The sequence below is a fragment of the Pectinophora gossypiella genome, chromosome 29 (genome assembly GCF_024362695.1).
Source record: "Pectinophora gossypiella chromosome 29, ilPecGoss1.1, whole genome shotgun sequence".
NCBI classification, from domain to species: domain Eukaryota; kingdom Metazoa; phylum Arthropoda; class Insecta; order Lepidoptera; family Gelechiidae; genus Pectinophora; species Pectinophora gossypiella.
The window spans coordinates 2,606,624-2,622,389 of record NC_065432.1 but is presented as its reverse complement, the minus strand read 5'-3'; the positions used below and the strand labels follow the sequence as shown (position 1 = coordinate 2,622,389).

General features: G+C 38.0%; 1 protein-coding gene across 6 annotated transcripts in view; it reads right to left on the bottom strand.

Moving 5' to 3' along the window:
• The window catches only part of LOC126379359 (uncharacterized), a 54,385-nt gene that overhangs the window by 36,593 nt on the left and 2,026 nt on the right, over positions 1–15,766 (bottom strand). For 5 of the 6 annotated variants that reach the window (XM_050028069.1, XM_050028071.1, XM_050028072.1 and 2 more), the window contains exons 3-9: positions 14,158–14,325; positions 13,618–13,690; positions 12,611–12,762; positions 7,185–7,263; positions 5,933–6,064; positions 4,942–5,015; positions 3,609–3,663 (exon numbers count right to left, since the gene is read on the bottom strand). In XM_050028069.1, the coding sequence (XP_049884026.1) occupies positions 3,609–3,663; positions 4,942–5,015; positions 5,933–6,064; positions 7,185–7,263; positions 12,611–12,762; positions 13,618–13,690; positions 14,158–14,325 (733 nt within the window). Of the gene's footprint in view, positions 1–3,608; positions 3,664–4,941; positions 5,016–5,932; positions 6,065–7,184; positions 7,264–7,945; positions 8,162–12,610; positions 12,763–13,617; positions 13,691–14,157; positions 14,326–15,766 lie in introns of those variants that run through there. The other variant, XM_050028070.1, reaches the window with a different exon arrangement.

The window sequence follows — 15,766 nt, the reverse complement described above, 5'->3', positions numbered from 1 at the left end:
TTAAACAATAGCATTGTTTAATCTGTACCTTCTCCGATGTTAGCTCCCATTCCTCCTGTCTCTCGACATGACGTGTAATTTTGAAACCCTTCCCAACATGCCTTGCAGAAGATAAGCCACAGTTCATGCATTGGCAGTTTTTGCCTTAAAAGCAAATATAATTTTGATGGTAATATTCCTCTCCAGAAGATGTGTAGTTTTTGCTGTCCTGTGTAAGAGTGTCTCCGAATGCAGTCAACAACTGGAAATGTTAAACCGAAAGCACGAAACACATTTTTTATCACCCAAACCGAGAAAACAGACTGTCGACGGTAATTTCGGATTTTGATTAATTTCGAAGTAAAGGTAAGGTTTGTAAAATCTCAATCGATTTTTGGTTATAATTGTGTAGTTTTTTTTTAGTTACCGCGACTACGGCGAAGCAAAAAGGAGGGCTTGAAAATATTTAATGAATTTTGCGACGGAAAATTCCACTCCAGTCCTGAATTTTGCCTCACGCACGTCGGCTTAGATCATCTCGGATCGACGTAGATAACATTCGGTGGGTCTATTGGCCAAAACCCTCGATAAAGCTCGCGCCATGCTCCGCCACCTTGGTCAGGACTTTTTGGCGGGAACGGGACGGTTGTTTATATTTGATTTGATTGTGATTTTGTTTTCTTCATTGAATAATCTAAATAATTAATACGAAGTGGTGTTTTGTGGTTAATGGTCGCATTAAGTTAGTAAACATTCCGACACTGTTATTATATCGGAATATTCAATAAACAAAGTGTACCTATCTATTTTCGCTTCGTGCCAACAAGCCGCTTCGTTTTCGAAAGTTTATACGGAGTTTTGAGGTAATTCGTTTGGGGTTTGGAGTAGGAGTCTACTCCGAGGGTGGGGGCTTAGATTTCATCATTGCATCATCAAAAAAAAAAAAAAATACGTAAGACATGGCTATATGGGCATAGTTCCCTTTGCCTTGCCCTTCGGGGAAAAACAAAACAAAAAATATCTTTGGTCATTTTTTTAATAAAGAGGTTAGAGTCAATGTTTCGCAATGGCGAGTGACACTATAGATACATATAATTTCACGTAAAAGCAGAGCTGAAGCAGGGGAAAAAGCATGCAATATATTATAAGGCAATATTTATTAGTACGCGTGCCTTACCATGTGTTTTTAAAGAGCGAATTAAGAAGTCATCTCGATTCAATGAGGTACTTTCCAGACTACCTTCCCCAAAAATAATATAGATGGCGCTGTACAGATTTTCCTTCGTTTAACATTCTAATTTCGTGGATAACTGACATATGGGTCGTTCTTCTTTTTTATCGACAATGATCTGTCCTTCGTTCTGCTTCTGATAAGTTATGTTTTAGAATTTTATTTCATGTTTTGATTGTCCAAAAATATAGTTATCTTATTATACTCAAAATACAAGCAAAATACTAATCAGTTCCTCAATTAGTTATTAACGTAGCTTGATCGTTTTTCACAAAATTCTGTGACAGAGTGGTAAATTGAAATGCTGTCTCCGATGAAAAGGGCCACTCTGTCACAATATTTTTTGGAATGCGCCTGCAAAGAAAAGTATGTTACCAAGATAAAGAGAACCACGAAATAGTCCTCTACAGACACATATTTATATGATGTTTTAAAATAATTATTGCCGTTATAATTTTAAAGATGTTAAATCCGATAAATCGAGAAAATGTCTTTTTATTGTCGATAAAAAAGAAGAACGACCCATATGCATCTTTTAACTTTGTTTTTGGGTATAAATGCCGCAACAAACATTCCGTACAAGCTTCGTAACATTTGGCTACGCTGAGCACACATGTCTTGGGCTGGGATTTAGTTCAAAACATTCTTTTTTTGTACCTATTTTTAGTGTTGTAATCCCAACCTGTTTTGTGAGCCAAATAAATAAATAAATGATGACCCTTTTTTATTATACCCAGGCACAATTACACCTTCCACTATTATTCTGATCAAAATAAAGAGAAGCAATATAGTTAGCAACATAATTCTATACATAATGTGATCCAAATATCAAGCAACAACTATTTTTATTATACATACATACATACATAAACTCACGCCCGTAATCCCTAATGGGGTGGGCACTATTTTTATTATATTTTTGCTTTTTTATATTTTTGGATTGTCCGAAAAAGTAAGATGATTCCGTGCTTCGGAGGGCACGTTAAGCCGTTGATCCCGGCTATTAGACGTAAAAACACCTCTAGCAACCCGCCAACCCGCATTGGAGCAGCGTGGTGGACTATGCTCCATACCCCCTCCGGTTGATTGAGGGGAGGCCTGTGCCAAGCAGTGGGACGTATATAGGCTGTTTATGTTATGTTTGTGTATGGACTAATTATATACTCGAGTAAATAGGGGTTTATCATGTTAAAACTGCACAACGCCATCTATATCGTTGAAGGTGTACGTAGCCTGGAAATTCCCTCATCGTGACGTAGCAGAAAGGTGTCTCTTTAATTAACACAGTGTACACGATGCACCAACATTTTTGATACGGTTTTTTAAATGATATGCAATCTCCTTAGTTTTTACGAATTAATCTGTTTTATTCTTCTATATAACATAGAAACATAGAAAACGATCATCTGCTAATCTTCCCGGGCATGTCGTAAAACCGACAGAGGGATTGTGTCCTCTAACATGATGGACTAATGTTATGGGCGATAGGCTGATCCCTTATCACCATAAGGTTCATCATATCCAGCTTAAGACATCGTATCAACAGTGGCTGCAAGTTGTCTTTGATTACTTGTGGCTCTGCCCACCCCATTAGGGATAACGGGCGTGAGTTTATGTATGTATGTATGTATGTATTCTTCTATATGTAATGGTCGTGTCGTATCGGGAGGTGAAGGTTTTGGCGGGAAGAAGAGAGGAATGGCGGTTACTCCACCGACAAGAGCGCAGCTCTTAAATAGAGAGAGAGAGATGTAATAATAATAATAACTGAATTAAAGGAAGAAGTTCTCAGAATCTGGAATTTACAAAAAGTATATATTGTACCCCTGGTGCTCTCCACCACGGGGGTGATTCCCAAGCACCTACACCACAATCTGAAAATGCTAGGTCTTCCTGCCAACACGTATGTCATCATGCAGAAAGCAGCCATACTTAACACCTGTCGGATAGTACGCAAATTCCTATCCTCCGACATTGACATCGTGTTTTAAGTTTACGCGGTTATTATCATAATTAAAGCACATAATAACGGGTTAGGGAGTCTCATATCCCCATTTAAACGCGGTAAGAACCCGTTATTATGTGCTTTAATTATTGACATCGTAACTGAACGCACAGATACTTAATTATTATACCCTCCTTCCAGTGGCACTTGGTCTGTGACCCGTGTCTCTGGCAAATACCCTCCGAAAGAGGAGATAAACTATAGTTTAAAAAAATGATAATAATAAAAAAGTTTATTCAGGTAAAATCTACGACACACACATACATAATGTCGATCGACATTTGTGTTCGACAATTGGGTCGTGCACTAGATTCAAGATAAATTATCGAATTCTGATACAAGATGACGGGTTATATAAAAGATGGATGGAAGAGAAAAATTAAAATAGCTTACCGAATCACCAGCGCCGGCCGCGAAGCTGCTGTCCCCGTCACGATGGTCGACACTCCTGCCAAACAGACCGGCTTTTTAAAAAAACGGAAGACTAAAGATAAAATATAAATAGGGTATTTGATTGGTTCAAAGATAAATAAAATTATATAACATATCATAACAAATACTTTATTGCACAAACAGGAAAAAACAAAATACAAAACAAAAGAGAAATAGAATTAGTACAATAGGCGGCCTTATTGCTAAGTAACAATCTCTATATAATGCTAATCTAGAAATAGAAGCCAGTCTAGGATGATCAAAAAGCAATCTAATTTTGCTTATAGACTTATTTTCGTATTTTATTTACGACATACATACATCTCACGTCTATTTCCCACCGGGGTAAGCAGAGACTATAGAATTCCATTTGCTTCGATCCCGACACACTTCTCTTGCTTCCTCTACATTCATCAATCGCTTCATACACGCACGCCGGTTCAGAGTAGATCGTATTGAACCTTTTCTAAGCACATCTCCAATTTGGTCGTCGTAAGTCCTCGGTCTTCCTCTGCCAGCCCTACCATCAACTTTCACTTTATATACCGCTTTTGCAATTCTATTGTCCTTCATCCGCTCTACGTGTCCAAACCGACCTAACAATCCCTTCTCAATCCTAGTCACTATATCGTCTTTTACACCACATCTCTGTCTTATCACACTGTTTCTCACTCTATCACTCAACTCAATACATACATACTTTCAAGAAAACACTGTAATAAGGTGACTTTATCGACTATTTATTAATTTCCATCGTAATTCTTTCCACAACCAACGTCTCCTAGAAAAGTCGGGGAACCAATCCAACCCCGTTCTTCATTTGTTTCATTCGCCGCGTAATTCTGTTCAGTTCCCGCCTTTTCTGTTTACTTACTTTTTAAATTAATTAATTAGTTGTATAACATTTTAGATTATAAATATTTTATATTAATTCTATTTAATAATATTTTAAATAATTAAAATACTTTTAAACTATAGGCCCATTTGCTTGAGCTATAAAAGTGCAGAAATGGCAGTTATCTACACTTGCTCACGATCCGGAGGTCCCAGGTTCAGTTCTCGGTGGGGACATATCACAAAAATTACTTTGTGGTCCTAGTTTGGTAATGACATTACTGGCTGATCACCAGATTGTCCGAAAGTAAGATGATCCGTCTTCGGAAAGCACGTTAAGCCGTTGGTCCCGGTTACTACTTACTGATGTAAGTGAGTAGTCGTTACATGAGCCATGTCAGGGGCCTTTGGCGGCTCAATAGTAACCCTGGCATCAGAACGATTGAAGAAGAAGACTTACCCCTCAGTAGTATTCCTGTTGGGGAGCCTCCTGGCGTCACTCAGGACCTTATTAGAGGGCTGTGACTGAGGTACCTGTTCAAACAAGAATCAGACAGGATGTGGTCAGTGACATCATAACAAAAACTTTGAAGGATCATTCAGACCATAATTCCGAGTTGATCATCATCATCATCTCTAGCATTATCCCATTTTTCACAGGGTCCGCTTACAGGGTCCGGTTTTTTACAGAAGCGACTGCATGTCTGACCTTCCAACCCGCGAAGGGAAAACCAGCACAATACAGGTTAGGTCACATACCTCTGAAAATGCATTTCTTAGGAACGTGGGTTTCCTCACGATGCTTTTCCTTCATCGCTGAACAAATTCGATTCGTGCTGGATTCGAACCCGCGACCTCAAAGTGAGAGGCAAGCATTCTACCACGGCTCACGGTATGATTCTGAGTTGATATCAATAAAAAAAAAGATATCAGAAAATTAATTACAATGTCACTAACACCCTGTTTGTATTTAGAACAATGATTGTGAAAATAAGCAAATAGGTAACAGAAAGCATAAATGTATCACTTTCTATGCATCATTTAAGTAATAACCTAAATAGTTGTACCATTCATTACAGGGACAGTAGAAGGAAGCCGCCTATTGTACTTATGTTTTTATTCGTATGTTTATGTCCTTTGTATATGTAGTTGTGCAATAAAGTATTATTGATTGATTGATTGATTGAAGGAAGTATTTTTGTTTAAAAGGACCAGCCCAAATATAAATAAATCAGTTATATCTCAAGATGGAGTAAGTGCCCACGCCTCACCGAGCTTTCTAAGGGTTGCCGTTCTATATGTAGTAGTCGAATAATAATTATTCCTTAGGTCGATTTTGCCGCGAACATCCGCCTCGCTCAAACGACGCTAAGTAACAGAAAAGGATATAAGAGAGATAAGCATAAGTGCTACGAGGGGCTGACAGATGTGGGTCAACCGTTGTAACTCACAGTGGTCCGCTTCTCCATCTGCCGCAGCAGGATCCGTTGTTTGTACGCCAGCTGAGCTTGGTGAACCTTGAGCCGTTCAAACTGCAGCCGGTCCAGCTCGATCTGAACATCCTTGTCTATGGTCTCCAGGTCCTGAGCAAAACAAACATACTGTGAGTTACTTCAGAAATACACATAAACAAATGGCAATTTTCAAGCCTAATTAAAAAAAAACTGTATTCCCCTTGTATGTTTTACCCCCTTTTCCCCATTCAATCAATCAATCAATCAATAATACTTTATTGCACAACAACATATATAAAGGACATAAACATACGAATAAAACATAAGCACAATAGGCGGCCCATTCATTCTTCATCTCCCTAGGATCATCCCATTGTCACGGGGTTCATCTGCTCAGCTAACCTGAAGATTTGACAGGTTCGGTATTTTACAGAAGCGACTACCTGTCTGACCTTCCAAACAAAACAGTATTATTCCTTATTTAAGCCTCTAATTTAATAGCCTACAAGATCCCACTGCTGGGCAAAGGCCTCCCCTTCCTCTTTCCCGCGATCCTGCGCGTACTCCGGCCAGTCCTTCCGGCAAGCATCCAAATCGACACACCATCATTATATTATTTCCTATGATAACCATCTGACATTCAATTTATAATTATAATGTTATTTTTACATTCGAACAAATAAGACATCCCAACAAATAAGTTTTATCATTTAATGGGTATTAAACCTTCACCTCTGTGCCATGTCTGTCATATAGTCGATGACCTTTACCACGTTTTGTTGGAATGTGCCCGGAATATAGACGTGAGAAGAAAGGTTTTTCGCTCTCAAGGTGTGATTTCTCTTGGCAACGGAGAAGTCAATTGCTGGTTGGCAGAGCCACTATCAAATAAGGCTTTTAGTTTATACTATCTGGTTGACCAATCCCTTGTCTAAGGGATAGGTACACGAAAGCACCTATGAGGCTGGCATGTTCAAAGCCTCGTTAAAAATAAGAATAAAAAAAAAAAAATTCGATTGGGGAGTCGTATCATATAACGAAACATTTTTGCATGCTAATTTAAGTAAAATGTGTGAAACTATAACTATTTACTTCATTTTCTACCACTTATGTACCACATTTTATGCAAAATTAGATAAAAAAAAAGCTCGCAGGAAAACGCTGGACGCTGGCAGCAGAGGATCGGTCATTGTGGTGAGCCTATGTCCAGCAGTGGACGATTTCCGGCTGATCATGACAATGTACTCACCAGTAACTCATCATTGAGGTTCTCCACAAGGTCGTCACAGGGCTCCAAGTTGTCTCCGTTCGCCATCTCTTCAACTTTCCTGTGACAAATAAAAATGAATTATCAGTACAATTTCTTCTAATAGGGGTTGCTCTGGTAGGAAAGACAGTAAAGTCGTAAGACCAAATGTTCTTATAAGATCCAAACTGCTTGTGTAACTATTGCATCTGGAAATCTCGGCGTTACGACGATAAAGCTTAAAATAAATAAGCAATAATGTAACATAGAAGGGACACTCCACTAACAACGAGTTTAAAGAGCTTTCTTCTATTGAAAATTATAGTAAAAATAAATTGCTATTGAATTATGTTATGGCGTAATAAGGTCCGTCTTCAGAACTAATAAGGTTACCTACATAAGTATTAACTCGAATATCGAGAAGTATGTTCCATTTTTGATTTGTTTACAATAGTTTTGAATATCTACCGTCATTTTAACGTCTTGTTAGGAAATAGAATCGCAATCATCAATCTTGAAAAACTACACTAAAATAAGTTGAAAGTAACCTTCGAGTACTTCTTGTAATGATGCAATATTATATTTTTCTCGGGATTTCAATAAAACTTAGTACCTATATGGTACACAAATGTGTCACAAAAGGCCGAAACGGGCTTGGGTAATGCACGAACACAAATATGAATGGGTTTATTTATCAAACCGTGTTTAGTTGAGTCGTCGCAACACTAAATATTGTTTACATAAAGTCTCATATTTCAACTTACGGCGTTGTCGGCACCATATCTTCTTTTTCCAACATAGAAAAGTACTTGTTAAGTAGCATGGCGATCGAGTCGAAAACTCATCAAATACAAACTTTGTTGAAAGTAAAAAATAATATACTACGACAACTTTTACCTAACCACAGTGATTTAGAATTGAAACAAGATTTTAATTATTTTTAAAACAAACACAAATAACTCGACAAAACCGGCAGACAAGTTAACCGCGTATAATAACGACAACCATCTTGAATGAAAAATGGCTCGCCGGTAAAGTTGACCAATTAGAAATTAATATTGCAAAGGATACATTGTGATTGGTTCACCTATTAGTACTTGTCAAAGAGCTAGTACTGCAAAGATATCTATGTTATACAGCCATCCCGTAGTTCAAATAATAATAGGACCAACTAATATTGATGAATGGTAATAAATCCACAATTTATTATATATTATATGACAGAATTTCACTCCCGTAAAGTTTATTGGGGTAGGCAAAGGAAAAATACAACTCGTATACAAAAATTATGTAATAATTTTAAATATCAACATAATAATATTGTTACATATAAAAACTTGCTGTTGTACGCGCTCAATAATATATGAATAACAAAATAAATCATCACGCCTGTATCCCCGAACGGGTAGGCAGGAGTGTGAAAAATATACCCACTCCACGCCAGCTATGTTTTATGTCCCATATAACAGGGAGCAAGCCTATATTCACGTGTGCGTCAAGCTAGCGGCCTCAAAAAAAAATGGGCACGAAAAAATAATTTGACCATACCAAAAAATAGTACTCTTATTGAAAAAAATAGTACCTGTTGTAAAAAAATTAGTACCATCACGGTTCTGGATTTATAGCCATGTTTTATTGCACTTGCTAGCTTGACGGTGAGCGAAATTTGGCGAGAGTTAACGACAAGGTCTTTCGCTTTGATTTAAACGCCAAAAAATAGTACCAAAATAGTACTCACCCCCTGCAAAATACCGAAATGAGTACTTCAACGGTTCCAAAGTTATAAAGGCAGTTCTTTGATCCCGCTAGCTTGACGTTTTGAAAATACCTATTATCTGGGGAACGCTTGCATACTTCAGTATGTAACTAATATCAATAAACTCGTATGAAATAGTACTTCCTACCATCATAATTTTGATCCGATTCCCTTTGTAGAAATATGTTAAAAAATCATCATAACCTATGCCATACATTTGTTGTTGATACAGTCACGTAGACAATTACATAACCTCACAATTTATTCGTAAGTATTGCCATCGCCAGTATTGCCATTTTGGAGGTCTACCCTACCATTTCTTTGCACTTCAGAGTGTTGCTATTACAAAAAAATGCTATTTCATACACCCATATGCACTAATTTTAATAGAAAATGGCTGCATGGGTCTAGTTCTTATTGAAAACAATCTGTGATTTTAATACATCATAATTCATTTTTAATCTACTGTTTTATTTTATAATTTATACCTTCATGTTCAATTTGTAACGGATCGAAGTGTTTGTTAATAAACAATTTGCAGTATTTGTAGAATAACTCAAAGAGTTTCAACAATGATATTACTTTCATCTGACAACCCTGGCACTTCACCATTTTTATTTATTTATTTATTTGTACACAATAGTACACAGAAAGAAACACTTTTTTACCCAAAAATGGGGAAAAAATACTAAAATCTGACAACATTCTTCTTGAGCATGTGTAATAATTTTGTTCGCGACGGTACCTGTCTTGATAAATGTATGACATAGGTTATAATGACTTTTTGACATATTTCTACAAAGAGAATCAGGTCCAAATTATGGTGGTAGGGAGTACTATTTCATACGAGTTTATTGACATTAGTTACAAACTGAAGTATGCAAGCGTTCCCTAGATAATAGGTATTTTCAAAACGTCAAGCTAGCGGGATCAAAGAACTGCCTTTATAACTTTGGAACCGTTGAAGTACTCATTTCGGTATTTTGCAGGGGGTGAGTACTATTTTGGTACTATTTTTTGGCGTTTAAATCCAAGCGAAAGACCTTGTCGTTAACTCTCGCCAAATTTCGCTCACCGTCAAGCTAGCAAGTGCAATAAAACATGGCTATAAATCCAGAACCGTGATGGTACTATTTTTTTTACAACAGGTACTATTTTTTTCAATAAGAGTACTATTTTTTGGTATGGTCAAATTATTTTTTCGTGCCCATTTTTTTTTGAGGCCGCTAGCTTGACGCACACATATTCACAGGAATACTATTTTATAATATTTTTGAATAAGTTACTCAAATAACTTTTCAATTACATATTTATTTCTTCAATAAGTCTTATTTTTGTTTATATAGTGCAATGGCAAGGCAATCTTTCTCTATTTTACACTTTTATACTTACACGATAACACTCAATCATGCATAACTTACCCTCATGTTTTTTTTTAGACGAAGATCTCTAGGATATTCCCAACTGGGGGGTTAAAATGGCCACATAGAAGCAATTCATCTAAAAAAAGCTATATTGAAATTTGACAATTGCGCATATAAAAGTAAGTGCGCAATGCAAACAAATTGCTTTTTTAGATGAATTGCTTCGATGTGGCCATTTTAACCCCCCTGTTATCCTTGTAGGTGTAGTATAAAAAAGTATCATTCCCTTGGAGGAAGTATAGATTTATTCCATCTCAAAGACGACATCCAACTCATTGGTAATCGGTCATTTTTCCCCTTGGTAAACCATTTACTATTTTTTATTTGACTGGGTTCAAGATAAATTACGAGTCGAAGCCAGTCTAATGATCAAAACTCAATCTCATTTCTATTCGACTTAAATTCGAATTTTATTTAAGTATGTACAAAGTAAGCTAGAAGGAAAGAGAGGAAGGGGAAGACCAAGAAGAGCTTACATGGAACAGATTAAAGGAAAGGTTAACGTCGTGTCTTATAGGGAAGTCAAGGAATTGGCCTTTGATAGACTGGAATGGAAAATGCTACACCGACAAGAGCGTGGCTCTATTGATGATGATGACAAAGTAAAAAAAAATGAGTACATTTGCCCGCTTTTGTTGATGACCTCACAGGACAGTATTTCCCATACAAACTCTAAAGAAAACTTTTGTTTTGAGTTTTCGTATGAGTACCTCATGTGAAAGGTCAATAAAAGTGGAAAGGCTACTTAACCTAATCAACATACATACATAAACTCACGCCTGTTTCCCACCGGGGTAAGCAGAGACTATGGCAATCCATTTGCTTCGATCCTGACACACTTCTCTTGCTTCCTCCATACCATATTCATCAATAGTTTTAGACACTCACGTCGGTACGATTCCTACTGAACGTTTTCTAAGGACATCCCCAATTTAGCCATATAGAGGCAGCCAATCAGGTCGCGACACCAAACACTTCTGGACCTCGATACCGACGTCGCCGGCGTGGTCGTCGATTTCCCTCAATCAGCGCTTATCGCTATCGATCCACTAGGGTCGATTAATTCTTTCAAATATTTTTCCTTTCAGACGACGCCCTGAGCCGAGGTTCGCGCCCAACTGGGCACCCTCAGGCCTGTTGTCTTAAACGTTGTACCGGGCGAGAGCCCTCAGCGCTCCCCATTTGTCCGGCCAAGTAGTTAATTCCATCTGCGGCATACTACATTTTTGCACATAACATTCTCTCGCCAAACTCTGACACCAGTTTGTTGGCGAGTACGCTCTAGCAATGTTTGATTACACTATGTACATAAATACCATTTATCTCTTGGTTACAACGTATCTATCACACTTTACGATGACACTTTAAAGTCAAGCAGTGCTTTTACTAATTTATTTATTTAATAAACACACGTAACAGGTTACAGACACAAATCTTATGAAATAATACACTTTTTTAGGTTCAGACTGTAGCCCAACTAAACGTATTCAAGTTATACAATACTATGGTGAGAAAACACGACGCAAATTAAAAGATATTACAATAAAATATACTTAGCTCCGCAACAACATGGTAACAAAACTACGATTCATGGCTCTACGGCCAAATCTTCAGGTGAGCATTATGTTTCTAACAAGAAAACGAATGAAGGCAGGAAAATTATTATTAAAAATATCAATATCCTTGTCATTAACGACAAGGTCGTTGTACTGACGACACATACGGGTGATAGGGTTGTTTTACTATTTCCAGGTTGTGTAGATTGTATAATATGTTGGCCAGATATCATGATCTTGACATTACTATGCCCTTAAATGCATATAAGAATATTGCACTGGCTGCTTTTTGTTAAATTATGTCTATTTTTTATTTTTTAATATAGTTTATATCTTGTTTTTCTTGTTCACTTGATTGTGCATGCTGTGACTACTTGTAATTGAGCTAGCTCTTAATCTTTTTTTTATTGTCTGTAACTTTGCATGTGCAGAGTGTAGCTTGTAAGTTGTCCATAATAAATAAATAAATAAAAGGAGGTGTTATTACGATACACGCACAGATTGAATGGTCTAGGATACCGGGAACGACAGTATGTATTAAAATTAATAAGGGAAAGAAGTTTAGGAGAGTCAACCTTCGAGTGAAAAATTTTGATTTAATTGCTTGCTTTGGCAGTTTGGGTTTGGGTAGTTTGGTGCAAATCTACAATAAGTCACGTCAAGAATAGAGATACGTCCATATAGGCGTCTCACCTGTTATTCCGAGTCCCCCGACTGCCGCAGCTAGCTGTGTCGTCTCTGTCGCGGTAGTTGTGCTCGAGCCGGCCCGTGCTTGTCGCGCTGTCGCGCGCGCGACCCGTGCTGCGGGGGTAGCCGTCCCGTTTGTTGATATTCGCGTCTTTCTTCTGTGAACGTGTAATAATAATAATTATTATTATTGCCAAAAAAGTGGGTACAATTCTTTCCTTAAACATAGCTCAGTATTATACACAGATATAAATAGTAAGGTACCATAGCTGAATAAGTATAAGAATACTTGTATTACAGCCTATGATGCCTCTCTCCTGGATATTTATGTTATGTTAAGTTAGCTAGTATACATATAACTCCCGGCAAACTTCTTGAGCATCGAGTGTCGTAGTGGGGGAAAGTTCGCGCACGTACACTTCCGTGCAAAAAACAATTATTATATTATTTAATTATATAAATAAAACTTAACTTATATTATTATAGTTTATTAAAACTTATATTAGCCCCGATTCCTGCAGACACCGCCTAATTTTATTTTAATTTATATCCGTCAGTTTCATATCCGTCGAAAAGGAAAGGGACGGATGATTCACAGTTCTTAATTTTAGGAAGAATGAGTAAATGAATGAATAACCCGAGCGAATCAAAAAGGTACGTCACTGGTATGCAATCCGTTTGACATGCTGTCTACTAACTGTGTCGGGTTATTGACTGATGTAAATTTTTTAGACGGTTGTTTTAGATTTGTACTTAAAATTGACGTGTGTTCCATAAATTTTATGCTTGTCGATTACCCGTCCCTTTCCTTTTCGGCGGATAAGAAAATGACAGATATAACTTAAAATAAAATTAGATGGTATTTACAGGAATTAGCACCAATGACGGGCAAAACTTAAAATAAAATTAGGAGGTGTCTGCAGGAATGGGGGCGAATATCACAGCTTTATTGCTAATTAGCCATCTCATCCAGACAACCTTTGTATATAGGAGATATATTCATTTCTACTTACCATATGCGCCACACTTATGTTTAATCTCAATGGTTCAGTCTTATTCAGTTTCATCATTGCGTGTCTCGCTTCCCTGTTATGAAAATAAACAACAATCTTTAGAATTTGGCAGTGGAGCACAGTGGTGGAGTATGCTCCATACTTCTCCTGCTTCCTCCACATTCATCAATGGTTTCATGCACGCACGCCTCAGAGTAGATATCCCCAGTTTCTAGTGTTTTGAGCGTTGGGCTCACGATCTGGAGGTCCGGGTTCGATTCCCGATGGGGACATTGTCGAAATCACGTTGTGAGACTGTCCTTTGTTTGGTAAGGACATTGCAGGCTTGAATCACCTGCTTGTCCGACAGTAAGATGATCCGTGCTTCGGATGGCACGTTAAGCTGTTGGTCCCGGCTGCATTATCAGTCGTTAATAACCATCAATCCGCACTGGGCCCGCGTGATGGTTTAAGGCCCCTATCCGTCCATAGGGAAGGCCCGTGCCCCAGCAGTGGGGACGTTAATGGGCTGATGATGATGATTACCACGGCAATACTTACGCGGGCGTTTCGAAGGAAACCAACCCGTATCGCTTGAGCGGGTTGGCATTGACGAACACCTCGGTGAGCGTGCCGTATTTCCCGAACGCCGTGTTGAGAGCGGACGTGTTCAGACCCTTGGGTATGTTCGTGATGTACAACCGCGTGTGGTCTAGCTTCACGTTGTCACTGGAAAGGCATGTTTATATATAAACTGTTGTGTATCCCAATTATCCGAATCTCCCTATCCATCCACATACATAAATACATATGCACTTATTTTGATACTGACTTATTATTGTTATGATTACTTCTACTATTACACTCGCATACACTAAACTCGTATACTCACACATTCATATTGCTACTTAACACACACCCTTCGCTCTAATACTTAGATGTAAGTTTAATTTTAAGTTTCCTTTGGCAAACTATGCGCCAATATCACATGTACCCATTTTTTTACGGTTTCCCAAGATACAGGCTCCGCCTAGTTTGGGAACCTCTGTTCATTTGGATATATTTTTAATATAAGTACTCATCCTATTTTATGTGCCTCATTTGTATTGTTTTCTGGTAATAAAAACATTTTTCATTTCATCCATAGGGAAGGCCCGTGCCCCAGCAGTGGGGACGTTAATGGGCTAGTGATGATGATGTGTATCCGAATTACTTTTCCCTTTACGTCACTCCGGTTGTCTCAAAGACCTTGTATAGAATAGACGGATATATTTTAGAGTGACGATCAAACTATCACAGCTCTCTTTCTTCCCTATGGCAACAATCTCTGTGGAAAAAAGAAACAAACATAGACAAACACCGCTGTCTAGAACGTCAGTGTTTACCGTTTTGAGATGTTGTGGTAGTCAGCTGGATACCAAACCTGCCGTTAGTTTTTTGGTGCTTTGGGACATTATTTTAACTTTTTATATAAACAATCTGTGAAATAGTTATTCATTATGAACCATGGCTTGCGTAGCTATTGGTTGTGAGAGTAGAATGGGTGTTATATTTATGTTGGAGCGAGACAAGAAATCTGCTGGAATTACGGAAATTAGGAGGCAAATGTAACTTCCAGGACTTATTTATTTATTTAATAAACACACGTAACAGGTTACAGACACAAATCTTATGAAATAATACACTTTTTGAGGTTCAGACTATACCCCAACTAAACGTATGCAAGTTATACAATACTTAGACGAGCACACATATATTATACTCACTGCCGCACACTCGTAAGAAAAAAAACAGCATACCAAAACATTATATCCCGTTTTTCACAGTGTTGGATTACCTAACCTGAAGATTTGACAGGTCCGGTTTTTTACAGAAGCGACTGCCTGTCTGACCTTCCAATCCGCAAAGGTAAAGCCAGCCCGATACAGGTTAGGTCACATACCTCCGAAAATGCATTTCTCGGGAATGTGGGTTCCCTCACGATGTTTTCATTCACGATGAATTGGAAACGGTTTCCCTCTTACCTTTCGGCCCACAGTACTCCGCGAGTGGGATGGCGCCCAGACCACTGCTTTCAGACACTTTTTCTTTAAAAAAGTAGCATGGAGAATGCTACACCGACAAGAGCGTGGCTCTTAAATTAGTGATGATCAATATGTAGATGTATGGT